We start from the raw sequence: 22,935 nt of genomic DNA, 5'->3' as shown, positions 1-22,935 counted from the left end.
CCCACCCTCACTCCAGTCACAGTACCAGAGCCCACCCTCGCTCTACTACTAGCACCAGAGCCCACCCTCACTCCACTACCTTCACCAGAGCCAACCCTCACTCCACTACCATCACCAGAGTCAACCCTTGCTCCACTACCATCACCAGAGCCATCCCTCGCTCCACTACTAGCACCAGAGCCCACCCTCGCTCCACTACCAGCACCAGAGCCCACCCTCGCTCCACTACCAGCACCAGAGCCCACCCTCGCTCCACTACCAGCACCAGAGCCCACCCTCGCTCCACTACCAGCACCAGAGCCCACCCTCGCTCCACTACCACTACCAGCACCAGAGCCCACCCTCACTCCAGCCAAAGCCCCACCAATGAGAGATCCGTAGCCATAAATGCAGAAAAAAAATGCACAGACAAATTTAGTGAGGAGAGGTGTAAAGAGATCTGGAAGAGGTACTGGGACATCAACCACACAGACAGATGTGCATTAATGTTCCACAGTGTCAGCCAACTACCAACAACAACAGTTTGTCTGGAGGGAAAAACAAGTCGACGTGGCAGCTCCTTTATTTACAGGCTAAAGAATGCAGATCAGGTCCCACAGCAGGTCTGTAAAAAAAAATTCCTGGCCACTTTGGGGTACCACCCGGCGAATGACAGTCTTGTCCTCTCTGTGATGGGGAATGAGAAAGGGAATGAGATGATCACAAGAGACCAAAGAGGAAGACATACAACATCCAACAAGCTGGACATGCAGCCTTTTTATGACCACATTGAATCATTGAATCATTCCACCCATCAGTGAGCCACTACCGAAGGGAGCATGCCCCACATCATCGCTATCTCCCTAGTGACGTTAACATCGAGCTAATGTATGCTGATTATTTGGAAAAAGGCAACAGCTGCTCCTATGAAAGCTACCGCAAAGCTGTAAAGCATAAGAACATCAGCTTTGCAAAGGTTGGAGAGGAGGAATGTGAGGAGTGCCTACTGCAGGATCAGCACATGAAAAATGACCATGATGGGGATGGCCAAGGGGGTGTGCCCGAGGTGGCGTGGGCATAAAGAGTCTGTCGTGCAGAGCAGAATGATATACCAGGCTGATGCAGAGAAGGACTGGCCAGAGGACACATTAGTGAAGAGTGTGGCCCTTCAAAAAGTCATAATGTTGCCTCGTATGCCTGGTCTGAAAACATCAATCTTCACAAAGCGCATCGTGGCATTCCATGAGGGCATGGCAGGGCCCATTACATGGCATGGCCCATTCCATGGCATTCTGGCATAAGGGCACAGCAGGGCTAAGTGCAGCAGAGATCACCTCGGCCTATGTGACTGCACAAAAAAAAAGAGAGGGACATATGCCACAGCATCTTCTGGGTGGACGACTGTTCTGCCCAAAATTAGAATTGGTGCTTGTTATCCTCCCTGGTCTGCCTTGGATATCACTCTGAAATACTTTGAAAAGGGACACACGTTCATGAGTGCTGACAGTTTTCACCATGGTGTCAAGCAGGAGATGAAAAATCGATCAGGATGTGTGGTGTATGACTTTGAGGATGTTGTGAGTGTTGTGACAAGCTCAAACTACAGGAAGGTGGAAGTGGTTGAAATGAAGAATGAAGATGTGCTGAATTCGAAGGATGGGCATTCCTGTGTTAAGATCAAGAAGGCATCAAAGTTGGGCAAGATGTCAGTGATTCAGCTGCGACGTGGCTCCAGGAGCCTGGTCTTCAAACTAAACCGTGTAGATGCTCACTTTACCGAGTTGGACTAAGTTCGAGCTGAAGGTCCCCTCTCTCCTGAGACCAGATGACCGGGGGATTGAAGAGGCTAAGAAGAACAAAATAAGAAAAAAAACTATTTCCTTTTATGCCCCCAAAAAGGAGGGCTTTCTGGTGTTCACTGCCTGTGAGCAAAGTTGTGGAGGATGAGGAGTGAGAACACCCTAAAACAACATTTAATTAATTCAGGATTCCAAGTTAACTTACTTGTACATGATTTACTCTTATTCCCATCCCATGCATTTTAAATTTGTACATGATGTGTTGTTATATCTGCTATATCTTTGTTTTATATTTTAATATACCTTTTATAGAAATATGCTTATCTTGTACTTATTCATATGATTCAGTGTCACCTATCTGCAGTCAACCTGTTAGTTTAGCTGCACACAAGATACTCTTTACTGCTATGGAGGTATTGTGTCATGTCTACTGAATTATTAATGCCATCAGGATGCAACCAAATCACAGGATAGCAATAAGTAGATGGCTAAAACTTATTGTAAATCATCCAAAAAAAATCAATCAATCAATCAATTATTTTATTTCTAAAGCACGTTTTAAAACAACACGAGTTGATTGAAGTGCTTTACATACCCAACCTTACATAACATATACAAACACACCATAAAACACAATACTGGTGTTATTATAATTGATTTTGATTTTATAATATGATTTTGTAAATGGTGATCAGCAACCAAATATTGATAATTTTGACGTTACTGCCTTCTGCCTTGGTATGACTTTTCACTTTTTGCAGACAATACAAAGGCAGAGTACAGTAACTTCAAAATAGGGGTCAAAGGTCAAGTTTGAGCTCAAGATTGTTTTATGTAGATAATTTTCATTACTAAAACATATGATTGCCAGATTTCCAGTTTTCTACCTATAAATAATTTGGCTATTATAATTTTTAATCAAACAAGGTTGGATTATTTCTATGTTGAGATGCCTGTTCATGAAGCTGAAAGTGCATGTAATAAAATAATATACCATTGATGCAAATCAACAGGAATCCTTGCTTTTTCTGCTCTATTATGTTTCTGTTTTATGTGGGTAGGGCCCCATATTAATTATTGAAACGGGCCCCCAGATGCTTAAGGCCGCCGCTGGGTTGACATTTTCTACCATTTGTTTTCCTTGCAATAGGTGTGTATTTGTTGTCCATTACTTTCAAGAAATGCCTGAAATGCTGATTTTCAACAATTGACAGTGGCAAAGTTCAGCCAATGGAGAATTTGCATCATAAAGTTGCACTGCTTGTTTTGTCATTTCTGGTCTTGTAAATCCTGCAGTGCAGCTTCTGCTGGTTGCTGCTGTCTTGTGTACTCTCTTATTCTGGGACAAAAAAATAAATACATTTTAGAGATTCTTATTCATTCAAAAGGAGTAGACTTTACAGAGTGCTTGATTCTTGCATCTTGATACAAAATAATTAATTGAAAGAAATATGAATTCAAAATTGACAAACTCTTATTTGTTATATTGCAGGGTTTATTATAACTGAGTAATCCATAGACATTTTAATTTCATGAGTTTAAACTGTAGTGAGCTGAGTTTATGAGCCGATTAGAACGCGTTTGTTCCTCGTGTTCTGCCTTGGCAGACCTTTATTTATGTATTATATTTTTTTATTAAGTATGTATTGTTGTATGTTGCCTACACTTGCATATTGTTGCCCTACTGATTTTATTGCTTCTATTGTTCTCCTCGTTTGTAAGTAGCTTTGTACAAAAGCATCTGCTAAATGATTACATGTTTATGTAATGTAAATGCATTTAATATTGCAAAAGAAATGTGAATAGTCCAAATAGTATCTGTTAGAGGATTTTGAACATTTTTCTCATTTGTTCAACAAAAAAATAAGTATATATTTTTTAATCAATTATTCTTAATTTTTTTATTAAATCTTTTTCTTCGTATAAGAAGTCTATATCGGTATGTATTTTGGCGGACCTTTATTTTGATATTTCGCTTTGTTGTGTTGTGACGTCATTCGCGCATGCGCCATACGCGGCTCAGGCTCGAGATATGCGGAAAGAGTGATTTGTGCTTTTGAGAGCTTCTGCATTGGTCGTATATAAAACTGCACGAAAGTTTTGACTTGGTTTTAAGTTTGTCATGTGCTAGTAACGTGAAATTATTGTAGATTATTAAATGTAGTATTGCACAGCTCTATGTGAAGGGCTAATAGATTATTTTTTTGTGAATGGCAAGATACACACTTGATATACTCTTGTAAAGATGGAGTTTGTTAAAGATGATGGTGAAGACATGAGTGATGCAGAAGCATGCAGAATAAAAGATGAAGATGGAGAGGAACAAAGAGGTTGGTGATCATTCTTTATTTTTCATATCATGACTATGAAATGAAGTTAGGAGAACAGCTAAGTTTTCATAGTCACCAAGTTTGTTTATCAACCATATAACTTATAACTGTAAGCACATGAAACATCAATTAAAATAAACACTTGGTCTCTAACACACAGTTTAATTTATTTTTAACTATGTCATGTGTTCATTTTAGACCCGGTGGAAGGTAAAGAAGAAAGTGAAGAACAGAATGAAGTGCAGGAGAAAAAGCAGGTTCAGAAACCTAATTATTTCATAATTGGAGAAAAATCTTTTAATTGCTCCCAATCTGAAAATGATCTTTCACCAGAAAGAACAGAACTGAAAAATTGCTTCACCTGCCCACAATGTGGAAAGAGTTTCACATGTAAACGAGACCTTAGGAGGCACATAAGGATTCACACTGGAGAGAAGCCGTTCACATGCTCTCAGTGCGAAAAGTGTTTCGCAAATTCAGGAGACCTTAAGAGACACATGCGAATTCACTCCGGTGAGAGGCCTTTTACCTGCCCTCAGTGCGGAAAGAGTTTCACGCAAAAGGAAGGTCTTAAGGAACACACCAAAATCCACACGGGAGAGAAGCCTTTCGCATGCATGTTGTGTGGGAAGAGTTTCACGCACCAAAACAGCTTAAAAAGGCACATGAAGGTTCATTCTGGAGAGAAATTACACCAGTGCTCTGAGTGTGGCAGGAGATTTTCAGAGGCCTGCAATCTCAAAACTCACTTGCTGTCTCACACTGGAGAAAGACCGTTTAGCTGTGAGCGCTGTGATAAGAAGTTTTTTTTGGCCGTACACTTGAAGACACACATGAGGATTCATGAAGAAGAAAAGCGTTACGTGTGTTCTTTTTGTGGGAAGAGTTTTCTGTGGCTTAACGGGTTTAAAGACCATCAGAAAACACACATTGGTGAGAAACCCTACGTGTGCTTGGACTGTGGAAGTACTTTTATTAGACCTGGTGAACTAAAAGTGCATGAACGGATCCATACTGGAGAAAAACCTTACAAGTGTTCACACTGTGAAAAGAGTTTCACAGTTTCGGGAGCCTTGAAAGTGCACGAGCGAGTGCACACGGGAGAGAAGCCGTACCTCTGCCCTTCATGTGGGAAGACTTTCAGCCGATATGGAAATCTAGGGAAGCATTTAAAAAATGCTTGCCCAAAGTTGAAAAACTGAGTTCACCTTCAAGAATAAGCCTGTTATGATTAATATGTATGTATATAATGATTAATTTTATCTGGCCAAAATGTGGCTCTTTTTGTTTTATTTTTATTTTGCATTGGCCAATAATTTTCATTTTGGCCACTAGAAGCAGGACTTTTATTTTGACATCGCTGAGAACCCTAGGATCACCCATTTTCTGTCTCTATTAGTTTTCTGTCTTTGTTTAACAGTTGTCTAATACTTTTTTCACATAATGTTGACAATGTGGATAGGGGTGTTCAGCTTGAGCGTTTAAAGAAGCACGGTGGCACATATAGCCAGCCGTGAGCTATAACTTGCCTAATATGATCATCAAAAAAACGGCCTTTGCAATTCTAATGTTTTAGAAATACATTCTATCCATGCATTACAATCACGAAAACAAAAACAACATTTAACAGCGTTTCCCACAGGATTTAGTGAAACTGTGATGGATGGACCTAGGCCTCAAAGGAAGACAATTTTGTACAATTTAAAGTTAAATTCATAAATCTTGTGCACTTTAAGAGTACAATATTAAGAGCTCCAACCCATAATCAGTGTGCAACTTGAACAAAGTCAGTGCATTGACTTGTACCTGAACTTTAAAGGGCACTCAAACCTTAGTTGTGATCAGCCTACATTACACTACATAATACTAATAATACCGTATATACCTGAATATAAGACGACCCCCCCCCCATTTTCCAGACTTATTTTTGGGACAAAAATAGATTTTTGTGGAAAAAATCTGGTTTTCAACAGAAAATATTTTTTTGTGAAAATTGCACTGATAATTAATTCTCTCTCTTCCAGCACGCGCACACACCTTTCTCTCGCGCGCACCTCTCTCTCTCTCTCTCTCTCTCTCTGTCTCGCTCTGCGTCTCGCTCGGCAGAGAGGAGCAACGTTTTAATTCAGTTAAACACAGATATTATGTTGCTTCTCTAATTTTACATGCAAGTATAGCCGAAATCACAGCACAGATATTGTTTTTATCTTATGTGTATTTGATTTCACCAGACAACGGCTCGATTATCAGGATTTTTGTGCAGATTAACATCTTGAAAGCTGGTTTTGTCTTAATGGGTCACTATTTCATATTAATTCCATTGTTCTTTCTCCCTTTCCCCCAATTTTGTCTATATCGCGAATATAAGAGAGCCCCCATTTTTCAGCCTATTTTTAGGACAAAAACCTCGTCTTATATTTGTGTATATGCGGTAATATAATATTCCTATGACAGTAATAGCCATATATTGTAAAACAAATGCACTGAAAAATAAATGAATCGTTCATAATTAGTTTGGTCTTAATTTCTCAATGCAAGAGATAAACCCGTGAGCTTTTATTTTGACAGAAACTGCAGTCGAGCTTTTAATTTAGCTGAAAGCAAGTTTACAAACGCGTCTCATTACAAATCTAGTGAAATGCTGTAATCGTCAACAATGCAAATGTCTAAATAATGCAAGACTGCGTTCCCAAAACGCACGCTAAACTCAGCACATGCACAGATGGAGTTCACTGCATTCATTCACTGCGAACTGAGACGTCTTTTTGACAAGGACTCAAAGCCTTATCTGCTTTCAATTTTAGTTTGTTTGACAGAAATGGTGCAAAACATGACATTAAAGACCTTTTACGTTATTATGAGAAGTTGAAATATATTTTCGTCCCGCCCAGTGGCGCAAAAAGTGGGTATGCGCTATATGCGGCGCATAGGGGCGCAGCACCAGGGGGCGCCAAAGCGATGGTAAAAAAAAAAAAAAAAATTATATATTTTTTTGGGTATTTTCTATATGTGAGCTGCTGTTGTGCGTTTCTAAATAATTTCTGCATTTCCTCAATCTTATATAACCCTCTAGCCTAGGACTAACTGGCTATAGGCGCCCTCATAAGATTCCATCATAGAATTTTGACATAGAAGAGGGGGGGATAATATCGCGAGCGGGCGGGGGCCGTGAGTGCTGAGCGAGCAGGAACGAGTAGTGTTGTCGTCGATAAAGATGGATAAAGTAAAAAAGCTGTCGGGGCTAAAAATAGAAAAAGAAAGAGAGAAAAAGGAGATGGCATGTCAATTGATGTGCCAGCAGCTAAACGAGTGGATGGTGAAAGGCAACAGGTAGGATTTAAAGTGTGACGTCCGGTCCACGCATAGCCTATTGGCCATCGGCGCTACCGGGGGATTCCCGGTGCTTTTTGGGCTGATACATCTAATATATATATATTCTTTTTTTTTGTCTTAATAACCCATAAAACTCGTACATCGGAGGCCCGTTAGTTTTTTTTTATTTGTATTAATTGGCGGCGCTGGGTTAGTGCCGGTGTAATCCATTGGTCAAAAAAAAAAGTCAGTGTTAGTTTTTTTCCTGACATTTTTCGTGAAACACGTAGATCAGCGGCCCACTGGTTCTTTCCTTGATTGACACTGGGGTGGCCCAATCACATCTTTAATGTAAAGTATAGAAATTAGTACAAAACTAATTATGAAAGTTTCCTTTATTTTTCAGTGTATTTGTTTTACAATATATGGCTATTACTATCATGGGATTAATATTATAACTAATATTATGTAGATAGATTAGTGTAATGTAGACAGACACAACTGAAATAGGTTCGCATTTTTCTTTGTTTAATTTGCACACTGAATATGGGTTGGAGCTTTTAATTTTGAACTCTCAAAGTGCACCAGATTATTGAATTTAACATTAAAAAGCTCAAAATTTTCTTACGGGGGGGCATGCCCCCGAACCCCCCTAGAGGGGACAGTTAAATTTTAGTAATAAATGCCAATTTTGTAGCCTACTTATTTCATCTGTGAACTCTCACTCGTTCCTTACTGATTATATTGGACACTTTTTTCTTTGTTTTTTGTTGTTGTTTGTTTGTTTGTTTGTTTGGGGGGTGGGGGGCGCCTAATTTGTTGCTGCATACCCCTCTGACACTGGGTAGTTGCGCCCCTGGTCCCGCCACAGTCTGGTTAATGAATGGGAAGCACTGAAATCTATATGTGGCGGTCGATGTTGATATTGTGGCAGGCCGGCACTGGTAAATCAATGAATGAGAAACACTGATTCAATCTTCGTCACTTTCTCAGCGAGCACAGCGCAATGAAACCGGCACTCTATCCTGTTTTAAATATTAAAAACAAGAACTCATAGAGGGGCATATTTTCACCATATATTTATTAATTTTGGTGGTATTTTTGCCGTAAGCCCCAGTTTATTTCAGTGATGGCGATAGTGGGGCTTTTAGCTCGAGCGCTAGCGGACGGAGGCCCCTTCTATGAAGGTAATATAATGCCATAAAGAATCGCATGTGCAGGGTAAGATTTGTGAAAGTGTACAGAAGATTGCAAGCGTAAATAAAAATAGCATGTGCAAGAGAAGTTTTGTAAAGCTGTAAATCGCCTTTCAAGTGTCAGAAAAAAATATTTGCAGCATTTTACTGTTATTCGTCAGTGTAATGTATGTATTGTAAAAACTGCAGCTTCATGCTTACGCAAAATAAATATGATCTGTATTCTTCTGACTTCCATTTTTCCGCGCTTACACTTTTGGCACAAATACGGCCACAAGCACTGCAGGCCTGTGAACTCAAGTCAGGAACTGCAAAACGGATTGATCGTGTGAAAATCAACCTTTGTGTAAAAAAATTACCTGTTGCAAATGTCTAAATGACTTGTTGTGTACATGGGGCAAAGAAGTTCCCGAAATAACCCGATTTGTACAGTTGCGTCTTTCTTTTAGTTGCGCTTCCAGTTTTGGCGGGATTCTCTCGCTCACTCGTTGAGTTTTGCAAGCGTGAAGAGGAGGGCGGGTCAACCTTCATCGTGTAGCCAATAAGATGAGCTTCTCGCTGACTCTCGATTTACTCTTATCTGATTGGTTCAATAAACACGCCAGTCGCCTGAACACATCTCGTTCTCGTTGCCGAAATTGTACTTTTAATGCACACATACATGTTAAATAAATACATAAATCCTGATTGCTCAATAAGCTGTGCACCATTAGGCTGACTATATGAGTTAATACTGAATTTCGAGCTGGTGTTAACGTTATTGGATTTAAATTTGTGTTACACCACTGAGCTGATGTTAAACTTTACATTCAAAACATTTAATACCCATTCTTTAATACCTATGTAATAATACCATTCTGATTCAGTGTTTTTCACATCATGTCTCTGTTCATGGTATTTAACACTCAATTATCTATTTTGAAAAATTGTCTTAGTTTCACTGTCAATATTGATTCTGATTACTTTCGTGTGACTGATCAAGCTATTATTTGTAGCTAGTATGAATAACAAAATGCTTTTTTATGCAATCTTATGTACACTTTCACAAATCTTACCCAGCGCATGTGATTCTTTATGGCATCATATTACCTTCATACCCTTCTATTGTGAGGCCCGTTTCAAGTGAAACATAGCAAAGGCCGCTACTGATGAGTATTATTAAAGGAAGTAATAAACCATATAATAAATGTACTTACGCATTTTTGAGAATCAGAATATCACATATTTTACAATCTAGTTAACAATGATTTCAATTATAAAAAAAAAACTAAAAATAATACCGACACATTGTTCATAATGCAGGGTGGGTCATAATGACAATTTTCACCTGAGATTTGGAGCCAAATTAGAGAGGTGTGAAAATTATTTTAGAAAGATGGCAGAATCATTATTATAATTTTTTTACACAGAGATTGGTAGGTCTATTAGTTAAATCTGTTTACTTTAGCAATCTTTGTCTCATAATATGCCAACGATGACAGTTTAAAAAGGGCACTTATTGTGTTTTTTGCCTCGAGTTAGGATGCTTGTAACCCAAGAATTATTAAAGATATCTTAATATCCTTTTAGATTCTGGTTCTACATCTACATTTCTAGTTTCAACATGATTTTTTCTTCAGATATTCCTCTTTCAAAGAAAAAACTATCAGCTGTATGCAAATTGACCCACATTTGGTTTTTGACCACTGAAAATGTGTGCCATTTACTCATGGAGCCGCATTAAGATCTCCATATATCTGGTATTGAACCATCAAGGCCAAGGGCCTTTAAAATGAAGATACCAGGAGGAAAGTTTGTTAAGAAGCTGAATCTAAAAGGATATTAAGATATCTTTAATACTTCTTGAGTTACAGGCATGCAAATGAGGAAAAAAACACAAGAAGTGCACATAACGAGACAAAAATTGCTAAAGTCAACAGATTTAACTAATAGACCTACCAATCTCTGTGTAAAAATAAAATAAGGATTCTGCCATCTATCTAAAATAATTAGTTGGGCTCCAAATCTCAGGTGAAAATTTTAATTCTAACCCCTCCCTACAAAATAGTGAATTACTCAGTAAATATATATCTGTGACATTTAATATTTTGGCTTTCTTCACTATTTGTCTTTCTACAGAAAATATATTAACAAAATCTCAAATTTGAGCTGGGGAAGTTTGGTTGATTTGACACGGAATTACCCATTATATTTTAGTCCGAATTATTGCGCTCCGTCTGTGTGGTGCTCATTTACCAAACCCATTCGTTTACTCGTTTACAAACTCGTTTACTCATTTTCCACCTGTGAAGGTTAGCGGAGAATCGATTGGCTTGCATAAGGCTTGTCCACACCTGGCATGCAAAAACGGAAACAATTTGCATGACATTCTAACATTTACAGATGGAGAATATCCCTGTGAAATATAAGTTATGCACTGAAGAAAACACCACATCTCAAACACAATAAACAACACATGTACTGTATCTGTCAGTGTCTGATGAGGAAAGCTGCTTTAAACTACGTTAACTATGTCTTACAAGTTATTTTTAAGCCCTTAAAGGGAAACTTCACCCAAAAATGAAAATGGATTACTTTAATGATGTCTTTCCCATCGTTTTGGGCCTTGAGTGTGTAAATTGCGTTGCTCCCAATGGAGGGACAGAAAGCTCTCAGATTTCCTTAAAAATATCTTCATTTGCGTTCTGAAAATGAATTAAGGTCTTGCGGGTTTGGAACGACATCAGAGTGAGTAATTAATGACAGAAATTTCATTTTTGGGTGAACTAACCCTTTAATATCTGCAGTGAACCAAAGACAGTCTCAAAAACACGGTTTGAAATCGCTGGTGTTTCTGACGTCACAAACTACCTTGTAACCAATCAGATCAACGTGTCGTCGATCAACGTCAACCAGTGGATCTCTGAGTGGCTGTGAGTGAGTGGAGGTGGGGCTCATTTGCATATTCATAGAACCGCGTATACTGAATGAGTCAAGGGTGTAGAGATACATTCAAGCTATTTTAATGCATGAGGAATTTTTTTTTTTTTTCAAGGAAAAAAACTTTTAAATATGTAATTTTGGTGATCAAGGATGAGTTTTAAGGCAATACAATTATTGACTACAGGGGGACTTTAAGTTAATGCTGCCTGGGTTTTTTCTTTCACTTATCCGATTGCAATGGGGTTAGAATCGTTTATTTTTCCAAATAAATAGACAATTAATAAATGTATAACCATTCACAGAAATTAAGCAAATTAAAAAAATCATCAAATTAGAGATTCACAAGATTTAACTGAATTCACAAATGAATAAAATGAGATTGAAAATTGCAAATGTGTTTGTGTCACAAAGACAACTGCCTGGATTAATTTGCACGCATACATTTGTGGATTTCAGAACATTTCTTTCCAAGACAGGCATAAAAAGGTGTCTTGTTTGGATTTGGCTGCAGTGATATGCAGTCATAGCCCTCCTACGTACTTCCGCTCTATTTCCATTTTCCTTTAGTACGTCGTCTGGGTTTGCTGTGTATTCTTGGACAGTGCGGACTCGTAGGAAGACCGCGAGTACTTAGGGTGCCATTTGGGACAGGGCCTGGGTTTGCGGTATATTCTTGGGTTTTCTCCGGCCAATTTTTTACTGGTCCGGCTGAGAACGATGACGTTGAGGTCATGTTAGCGATGTTGGCTCTGGGCAGATCCAATAGTTTTAAACTTCAACCGAGTACCCCCCTTCAAGGAAGTTAACGCTTGTCAATGGAGAGTGGCCATACTCTCTGTACAAATGAAATGTACGTACGAGAGTCTGGTAGGACCAGGCTAACCACATACCTCGAAAATGTTCACAGAACTCTTGTGAAACCACGTACTGTAGTCAGTAGATTGGCCTGTGCATTTTATTGACATACCACAAGTGTTAAAAAGGAGCATTTAGATATTGAGGAAATAAAAGTATTCCATTTAAAAAAAATTATATATGCTGCTTCATACAGTCCACAGAGGATTTTGACAGATGTTTGTGGTCAAATATTGCATAATTTTGTGTATTTATTACTTATGAGCCTGTGGAAAAAAGTTTGCATGCAGTGCTGTAGACTCTTTAATTTGAAAAGGTTTTTCAGTTTAATTCTTTTTATTTTCTCACCATCATTTAATTCATTTTTGGCTGTGAAACACAAAATGATAATTTTTAAGAATTTTCTAAACAAAGAAAGGAAATGAGGACTAGAGCTGTAAAACTCTAAAATGTCAAAAATCTCCATAAAAGTGGTCCATGACTTGTGCTTGATATTTGCGGTCAATGATAGGTTAGGATAGCTCTGTGTGGGGAACAGAACAATATTTAAGTAATCAATTATTCACTAAAAATCTTGAAATCTACCCTAGCTCTTCTTAGTTAAGTCACATTTATTTATATAGCGCTTTTTACAATACAGATTATTTCAGCTTTACAGAGATAACATGAAAATAATGCAACAAAGTTGGTTTCCAGAAGAAAATAGCATCACAGTCCAGCTTAAGTAAGTTCAGTGATGTTTCATTTTGATGGAAAAAGTTATTAATTTAGCATTTATATATATCTATAGCCGGCCTGGAGAAAACAGTGATGCATCGTCCAGCTCAGTTCAGTTCTCATATAATGGTGTCAATGCAGGCGGATCAATATTATTTGTTGAATATTAATTTAAATGTTAAATTTAATGTCCCCAACTAGCAAGCCAAAAGACAATGGCAACAAAGGTGCGAAAAAGCAGACAGTGGCAAGGAACCAAAACTCCATCAGTGACAGAATGGAGAAAAAACCTTGGGAGAAACCAGGCTCAGTCGGGGGCCAGTTCTCCTCTGGCCAACGAGCGAACAGTGGATGATTATGATTCAGCATTACAGGTCAGAAGTCAGATTGAATCGGAACATTCACAATATTTATCCAGTTCCATCTGGTTGAAGATCGGAGTCATCACTCCGGTATGGAGACGAGTTTGTTGAGGATCAGTGCCGATGGCTGTCGTGTTGATGAGTGATGTCGTGCCTTCACAGGGGAGAGTGTAGTTGACAATCTCTGCTGACACTTCAGGGATGCGATGTGGACGTGTCTAGGCGCAGGTCCACCGTCTGATCTGGATACGGCTGACTACATCATGCGCTGTGGTCGTGTCTAGGAGCAGATCCACCGTCTGATCTGGATATGGCTGACTACATCATGCGCTGTGGTCGTGTCCAGGCGCAGGTCGTCCATCTGATCTGGATACGGCTGACTACATCATGCGCTGTGGTCGTGTCCAGGCGCAGGTCCACCATCTGATCTGGATACAGCCCGGATCCGGCTGACTACATCATGCGTTGTGGTCGTGTCCAGGCGCAGGTCCTCCATCTGATCTGGATACGGCTGACTACATCATGCGCTGTGGTCGTGTCTAGGCGCAGGTCCTCCATCTGATCTGGATACGGCCCGGATCCGGCTGACTACATCATGCGTTGTGGTCGTGTCTAGGAGCAGGTCCTCCATCTGATCTGGATACTGCTGACTACAGTAAACCTTGGGATAAACAGAAAGACTAATTTTAGCGTAGATGCCATTCTTCTTATGATGTAACGAGTACATCAGGTGTTATAGGAAGTGTCCCCGGTTCCGGCTGACCTAATTTATGCAGCCTAAAAATCATTTATCTCATTTGAATAATAGAAATGTATAATGTTCTATGTTTATGCCAGGTCAAAGAGATGTGTTTTTAGTCTAGATTTAAACTGACAAGAGTGTGACTGCTTCCCGGACAATGGTAGGAAGACTGTTCCAAAGTTTTGTTGCTAAATAGGAAAAGGATCTTAGCCTGGTAATACCAGACTCTGCTACTTCACTTTGCTTCGTAGACAGAGTCTGGAATGGCATAATAGAGAAGTGTTTTCTCTCTCGCTAGGGAGAGAAACTTGTCTGAAGTTTAAAATCATTGGTTACCCGTAAGCCAATCAGATAAGTTTAGTTAGGACGTATGTTATGTGCCTGTACAGCCGCATCGAACCACAGACATCATGCATCGAACTCAAATCTATGATCGAACTTCCACTGTAAACCTGCTGTAAACACATGATGATGCGAGCGAAATACCGGAGTGAACATGGCTGTAAACGACTTTTGCAGATTATGCGAAGTTAATCTACGCATCCACGGTACAATCACGGCCTCTAAACTTATTTTTGACTGAGTGAAACAAGAAAATATTTGTAGCCAACTCTCAAATTTAGGATTAGATCTTTTAAACACAGCCAGTGCCGCTGCTAGCCTTTTTGGTGCCCTAAGCATACTTCCTTTATGACTACCCCGAGAAGCTTCATGAGGCGCGTGCGGTCTCTTGCTCTCTCTCCCTCTCTCCCTCTCTGCCGTGCACGCGCTATGCGGTTTGGAGCACAGTCTCTGTCTCGCGGGCGCGCTCGCTCTAGATTCGGAGATTTTAACTAATTCGCGGTCATCAGTGAGCCGCTATCAATATGCGGGAGACTCCCGGAACTTCCGGGAGGCTATTTTTTTGGCACTGGTTCTCCATAACAGAGCGAATTGCATCCCGTGTCTCGTTTCCCATTTCTGCGGCCGTTTCGGTTTTCGATTTCTCTAACCTACAATGTAAAACTCGGCGCTTAGCGTCTACGTCACGACTCTCAGCCCGCCCTCTGTTTGTTGATTGGCCCAGCCGTCCGAAGGCCGCTGGAAAACTGAAAGATAGGCTGCTATCTCAGACTGACTACAGGAGCGAAATGAAATTAGCGGAAGTAGGAAGTCTGACGTAGTCAGGCTAAAAGGATCTACCACCAGCAGTCAATTTTGATATTCTAGGTATTATCAACTGGCCAGAATTTTGAGATCGCAATAGACGTGAAGGACTGTAATGCGTTAAGAGCTCGCTCAAGTACTGAGGAGCTAATCCATTTATTGGTTTGTAGGTAGTCAGCAATATTTTTAAATGTATATGTCTAGTGGCTAGCCAATCAGATAACTCATATTACTAAGAGCTATGAGTTACTACTACTTGGCTGAACCATCCTGAATTAAGGCTATTTTAATGCTATTTGAGCATAAGTTATTTACAAATGTGAGGTTGGCAAGCAGTTTTTCTTTGTATTTAATTATACAAAAATTATGAGCATCTTGAACATCATGATCAGTAAGACGTCACAAACAGCAGATTTTACCTTTTAAATCACAATCTGACTAATATTCGACATACCATCTATAATCCTAAATTTAAGCCTGAATGGCCAACAGTGATGTGAAAGCCCTGGCCACAGCTTCACTGCACTGTACTGGGGTTTTGTGGGTAATGCAACTGGATAATAAAAACCAAACAATGCTGAAAAAAATACATGAGACAAAACATAAGTATATTTCACGAGTTCACACTTACAAATGATCAGAGAATGAATGGTTATGCGTATTTGGCGTGCTGTCCGGGGGGGAGGGGTCCGAGCTCGGAAATTGGGCCCGAACCCAGAGTACTCCCCCCGTATCTCTGTTTAGGAGGATAACCAGGCAAGTGTGAGGAGATGGGGTGGTGGAGGGATGCTGAAAACTGTCGAGGAATATGGGTGAGTCGACTGAGTATATTTATAGGCTTTACTCGTGCTGATTGAGTGGACCTGTTGATTACTGATTGCTGACAGCTGGCTGGAATGACTTGATTGTTTGATCATTAGAACGTGTTCCTCCCGAACCTTGGTAATAAAACATCAATTCACGAGTTCACTCTTACAAATGATCAGAGAATGAATGGTTATGCGTATTTGGCGTGCTGTCCGGGGGGAGGGCTCCGAGCTCGGAAATTGGGCCCGAACCCAGAGTACTCCCCATAAAGCAAAGTGAATAAAGGACAGCCGCCTGCATAAAGACCACCCGAAAAAAGCGCAGAGATTGGCGGGCTGGCATTTCAAGAAGAGCCTGGTTGTTTGACTGGGAGAGCTCTCGCGGTGACCGACGAGAGTTCAATGCTTACGGTGTCGGACGGGTAAGTATGGATGTTCGAACGGGAGGGTTCTTGTGGCAATAGACATGGCATCGGAAAGGGAAACAGTCCTTCCTCACCAGTCAGGAAAGAGAAACATAGATGTTTGACTGGGAGGGTATGGCTACGTCTGCTGGGAGATCCGTAAGTGCTCTGGAGCTGAAATTAGCCTTGTGTGGATAAGGGTTGCTAGTCGCCGGTCTTGGCATGTAGCTGGTGGATTTGACTGGTGCTGTTTCCGGGCATGGGGGAACGGAGGGATTAACTTGAGGGCACGATATTGTGGAATGTGCCACTGACCTGCAGACCGCGCAAGAAATATTCCTGCATCCAAGGAAAACTGCTGTGCAGGTCAGTGTCTAGTGCTCCCCAGTAAGGGCATTGGTTCCACTGTGAAACCCTAACAGCGCATTTTGCTGAGAAGAGTTTGTGATAAGTGTAAAAGTGCCCTCCCCCGTAGGACAACGCGAGCTCGGCTATCAGCGCTAAATAGTCGTTCAATTTGCGTCGCCTATGAGGGAAGGCTGAGCAAATGATTTCTGTGAAGTGGCTGAAAGCAATTGAAAACTCCGAAAAAGAAAGTAAACGTGATGAATGTGTATTTTGTTTTTTTAAGGTGACAGAAAAATCCCCGCAGTCTAACTGACGGTTAGAATCGGATACGGGAAGCAGAGAAAGTAAAAGTGAAAGGTCTACATCCGCACCTGCCAGGATCTGTACTCGGATGTTTTGAGTCACTGGGGGAGGCTCCAGAGCGACGGCGTTTGGTGGGACTGGCATCGGGGTAGCTGTGAAAAGAGAATATTGTGATTTGGCATTTAAGAGAGAGCTGTAAGGGAGAGAAGCCTGGGCTGCGACTATCTGCGGAGGCAGCCTCGCGCTTAAGTCGGCCTGTGGGGCTTGAGGAGGGAAATTGAGAAAAGTATAAGGGGGAAAAGGAGGAAATGAATGAGATGCCTGAGCTTGTGTTGCAAGCGGGGGCGGTCTCGCACTTGCTTGAGCTGCAGGCCACTGAAAAGGGGAGGGGTTAGCAGTAGTCGCAGGAAGATGGTGGAAAGTTTGAGCCTGCACCGCTAGCGGAGGCAGCCTCACGCTAGCGTCTGCTACGAGGGCTGAATATCAGAGTTTATCAGCGCTTGTCTCAGACTCAAGACCGTCCACTTCTCAATAGGCGGAATCGTTGGTACGGCCGAACGATAGGAGGAAGCTGGAGTCCTCGCCGGTGGAGGTGAGGGTAAACCTCGGCGTCTTGGCGTGCGAGGGGTTGCTTGCGCAGACCGGCGCCCGCGAGATGAAACGTGGGGCTCGGAGGCGGTATCAGGTGGAGAGGTTGTCCTGGGGCCAGCTGATAGAGGCGGAGGAACCGGAGCATGGTTAAGCTCGTCATCGGATGGTGAAAGCTGCATTTGGGACATCGTAGCAACAGCGGTAAACCAAATGCTGAAAACTGTCGAGGAATATGGGTGAGTCGACTGAGTATATTTATAGGCTTTACTCGTGCTGATTGAGTGGACCTGTTGATTACTGATTGCTGACAGCTGGCTGGAATGACTTGATTGTTTGATCATTAGAACGTGTTCCTCCCGAACCTTGTTAATAAAACATCAATTATTCTTCAGTGTCACAGGTTGTTTTGGTTTTGGGGTCATGTTTCATGTCTTGTTATGTGATTCCCTGGCCCTCATGTGATCCTTCTTCTTCTTCTTTTTAAATTTATTGGCGGTTGGCATACCAATTTGGTGCATTACCGCCACCAACTGTTTGGGGTGTGGAGCTTCAATGCGGATTTATATACTAACATATATAAGTATCATGTGATCCTGCCATGTGTTCTGTGTTGTCATTGGTTCATTGTTTCATTGTGTACAGGTGTGCCATGTTCAGTCATTAGTCGTGTGTGTAATTAAGCCCTCATGTTTTTCATGCGTCTTTGTCAAGTATTGTTTGTGTAACAACTGTTGAGTAAGTTCCACGCATTTGTTTTTCTATTTAGTTTGTTAAATAAACCGCACTTGGGTTTGTCCATAGATATATACACTAGATATTGCCTTAACTACCACAGTTCATTGGAACGAATGCATCAATAGAGCCGCCATCTTGGAACAGGGGAGCCCCTCCTCTTTACTGTTTTTCCACAACAGCATTTTTTTGTATCTATCAGCAATGTGTCCAAATGATTCACCTTTGTGAAAAGACCAGTGGCTATGGCACACATAGCGTCGATGACAACTGATGTTTTTTATGTCACTTTGAGGCAGATCAGGAATGATGGTCACTCTGGTCTCCTCTTTCAGGATCTTCACTAAGCTCGCCTTGGTACCAGTCCTCATACTGCCATCTTCCTGGAAGAGGGATGAGGGATGGGGGGGGGGGGGAGGGGGGTTGAGTCACTGCACTCATGTTTGCCAATTAAGTCAATAATGTGGAGTTCTCCACCACTGGCAATGATCTGTCATAAGCAGAAGGGCAGTAACTTCTTGGCTCTTGCCAGGTGCTGAAGATTTTCCACCAGATGTCTTTGTTTTTTTTGTTTTGTGTGTGGAAAGTGTTGAGCTTCACGATGCTTGTTCTCTTCTGAACACTGGACAGTGACTTAGACAACGCTTGTAGACCCAATTCCTTCACATGTGTTAAGTTGTCCTTGACTGTGGGTTCCGCACACTGTGGGCACCACACAATGTTAAAGGAGAACTCCGGTCAATTTTAACATTGAGCTCAATTTTTAGTAAATTTGGAGTGCTGTCAATACAGAGAACAACGACAACGTTATCCTATTTTTAAAATTTGCACCCTATTGACTTGAATGGGGCAAGTTTTAAACCTGCTTTTATCCTCTTAACATCTTTGATGTGTCATTACAAGTGCCCAGCCATGTGAGTGATTCCTTCAGAGTGAACACGAGTGAATCTGACTGCAGTAGATGTGAAAGATATGAATAAAAATGATGTTATATCAGCCAGCGCACAGACCTATATTTAGTTCCTGTTTTCGGTCGCAGTCCAAAGTAGTCGATTGTCGAGTTCACGCGCATAGGTTTAGTTACTATGATCACGCGCGTGAACTCGACAATCGACTACTTTGGACTTCCACCGAAAACAGGAACTAAATACAGGTATTTGCGCTGGCTGAATTAACATCATTTTTATTCATATCTTTCACATCTACACATCTACAGATTCACTCGTGTTCACTCTGAAGGAATCACTCAACATGGCTGGGCACTTGTAATGACACATCAAGGATGATAAGACTAAGAACTGGTTAAGTTTAAAACTTGCCCCATTCAAGTCAATAGGGTGTAAATTTTAAAAATAGGATAACACAGTGTAGGCAACACCGATTTGTGTCGTTGTTCTCTGTATTGACAGCACTCCAAATTTACTAAAAATTGAGCTCAATGTTAAAATTGACCGGAGTTCTCCTTTAATCAAGCATGGTGTGGCTACTGTGAATGGGTTGGTCTCCACTGCTGCAATGACCTTGATAACCATTTCTGCATCCCTGGTGACATGACTATGGCCAGGTTCATGGTGTGGGCAGGATGAATGGAGATGTAACATGGACTTTAGCTCTGCAGAGACAGCTGCAGTGAGAAGTTTGGTGTAGACCCACTTTATTCGGGCTGCAGGGTTGAGTGTAATGCCATCTAGTCCACTCGCTTCCTTGGCATCTGCATTGTAAGTCTGCTCCAGAAGCATGTCTGGTTAGGTACAGTAGGTAGTAGGGATGCACCGATACCACTTTTTTGGAAAACGAGTAAGAGTACTTGCATTTCAGTACTCGCCGATACCGATACTGAGTACTTAATAAAAAAAACATGATTTAAATGTACAGGTAACAGCTTTAGTCATATAATTTAACAAAAAAACAAGGTACTAGTTTGGAATTAAGAACATTTATTTAAAATGAAAAGCATGTTGTATGCAACATATTACAGAATAAATAATTATTTTAAAAAAATTAAACAGTGACAGTGCAACAAGTATTTTTTTCAGTTTGTTGTAAACTCTGCCGCTCTGGACAACACAAGGGGCATTAATAAACATCTTTGCTATTTAGTGCACAATGTTTGAATAAACTAACAACATCCACCAACATAGAACTGTGGCAGTCAGTGCAACTGAGGTAGGTATTAACATCAAGTCTAAGACGACTCACTTAATGGAGCCTATTTAGAAAAAGTGAGTGGCAGGGTTTTTTTTAAGAAAAGTAGCTTTTCTGCATTATCAGCAGTCAGCCTGTTTCTGTTTCATCTATAATGTGTGACACTGAGCTAAAAAGCCTTTCACTTTCCACACTGCTACATGGGGCTGAGAGGTATTTATGGGCTATTTTAGCCAAAGTGGGGAACCTGATTTTGTTGACACCCCAGTACTTCAGAGGACTGTCTTCACAAGGGCTTGGGGCCCCTCCGAGGTATGTGTCAAGCTCAATGGCAGCACCTGCTGCCAGCGGCTGTGCTGCCTGGGGCTGCTCCTTAGCGATTTCTTCAAATACAGTGTCCAGACAGCTGCTAGTGCTGGCCTGGGCCTTGAGGAACCGTTTAGCAGGAGGTTCTGCAGCTTCTGCCCGACTCCCCTCTGCCTCAGCTCTGGACATCATCTGCAGCTCCTGCTTCAGGTGCAGCTTGGCCTCCGGAGCAGGGTTGTTGGAGAAGAAGCGATCTTTATACCTGAACAAAATTCATGAATGTATTAATATGTGGAAAAATAGGACAGATTTTAGTTTCCCCTAAACCACTGTCACAAATGCCAGCCATTTGGCTTTCTGGTAGTAATAAGGGAAATATATTTCATATTATATATATTGCATACATTTGTATTTGTGTATTTTAGTTACAAAAATATAATATTTCAGATGGAAATTAATTAATCTTACATTTAGTACTGTAGTTTATCATTGAATACCTATAGCACACAGACTTTACCTTGGGTCAAGTATGGTGGAGATGAAGTACAGTGGGTTGGTCTCGACGTCACTGAAGCGCTTCTTGACAGCTGCCAGTAAGGTTGCTTTCATTGTCTTGACGCCGTGGTCCTCGTCTGTTTCTCTGTTTAGAAGTCTCACTAGCGCACTCACAGCTGGGATGACATCAGAGGCTTGTGCGTCGTAGCTGCTCACTTTTTTAGTTAGTTCCTCAAAGGGGACGAGGATGGCAACAGTCTTCTCCATAAGAGCCCATTGGTGAGTGGTGAGATGGTCAGGGAGTTCATGCTCAGACACATACACCCCCAGCACTCGCTTTTCCTCAATGAGGGACTGGAGCATGTAATACGTGCTGTTCCAGCGCGTCTGTACGTCCTGCTGCAGTCTCTTTATTGGCTGGTTGAGCTGTCCCTGAATGTCCTCGTGGCAGGAGTAAGCTAAGGCGGAATGTTTAAAATGCCCAACTATTTTCCGCCCCACTGCTATAGCATCAGCTATGCCCCTCGTGAACAGCCAGTTGGAGCGTGTGCGCGACACACGGCAGACTTGGGAGCCCTGCCTCATTCATGGCTTTAATCATGTTTTAGGCATTGTCACGAAGCACAACATGTACTGATGTTTTAGGTATGCCCCATGTCTGGAGCATTTCCTCAAACACATGCGCTATAGCCTGGCTGGTGTGCGAGCCGCGGAATTGTTTCGCATGTAATGTGGCTCGTTGCGGCGTGAAACTCTCGTCTATCCACTGGGAGGTTAGGCTAATTAGCGACACGGGGCTAACACTGCTTGTCCAAATACAGTGGCGGCTGGTGAAATATATCTTAGGCCGGTTTCAATAGTCTGGTAACCATGGGAGTATTAGGCCTACTTTCTGCCCTTGGTATGTGTATTGTGCTTTGATGTTTATTTTGTTATATTCCTTAACCCAGTCCCAGTGGTTCTCAAACTTTTTAGAGTTGTACCCCAAGAGGCTTTAATATCCTTCTGCGTACCCCCACTCTTCAGTCACACGTTTTTCACTAAGGGACAATATTTGCCCCCTAAATCGAATTTTTTCAAGTGAATTTTTACCTTTACAAATACCTTTATAAAGTAAACAATGCTTTGAATAAATAAAAAAAGTTAAATAGATAAATATGCAATGATGGTAAAAACGAAGTGATGCTTTTAAATATTAAATTAAAACTGCCAGTAGGTGATGAGTCATCAAGTCATTCATTCAGTAACGAAGCAAGTGGCTGTATTTATGAATTAATCATTGAATCATTGACTCTAAAGATTCCTTCACAATCATTGCTGTGTGCTGCAGTTCTGCTGTGGCTTTCATTGGAGCTATTAATTTATTGTAAAAATACTGACAACTGTGTTGAAAATGAACATCACTTAATATTAATATTTCGTTTGTTGAACTGTTGTATAAAATC

The 22,935-nt window shown here is 41.1% G+C and overlaps 2 protein-coding genes across 2 annotated transcripts; one reads left to right on the top strand and one right to left on the bottom strand.

The window, feature by feature from the left end:
- Positions 1 to 3,788: 3,788 nt before the first annotated feature.
- On the top strand, positions 3,789 to 7,071 carry LOC306999416 (uncharacterized protein). Its single transcript, XM_079614075.1, has 2 exons — positions 3,789 to 4,108; positions 4,307 to 7,071. Exons 1-2 carry the CDS (start codon positions 4,024 to 4,026, stop codon positions 5,308 to 5,310), a joined length of 1,089 nt encoding a protein of 362 aa, XP_079470201.1. The 5' UTR covers positions 3,789 to 4,023; the 3' UTR covers positions 5,311 to 7,071.
- Positions 7,072 to 20,622: 13,551 nt separating this feature from the next.
- LOC306998955 (zinc finger BED domain-containing protein 4-like) lies at positions 20,623 to 22,075 on the bottom strand (the record flags this gene model as incomplete). Its single annotated transcript, XM_079613354.1, has 2 exons — positions 20,623 to 21,257; positions 21,513 to 22,075. 2 exons carry the CDS (start codon positions 22,073 to 22,075, stop codon positions 20,819 to 20,821), a joined length of 1,002 nt encoding a protein of 333 aa, XP_079469480.1. The 3' UTR covers positions 20,623 to 20,818.
- Positions 22,076 to 22,935: the final 860 nt, after the last annotated feature.

This window comes from Phoxinus phoxinus (assembly GCF_949152265.1).
Source record: "Phoxinus phoxinus genome assembly, chromosome: 5".
Classification (NCBI taxonomy): Eukaryota; Metazoa; Chordata; class Actinopteri; order Cypriniformes; family Leuciscidae; genus Phoxinus; species Phoxinus phoxinus.
This window is presented reverse-complemented; position numbering and strand designations above follow the sequence as displayed.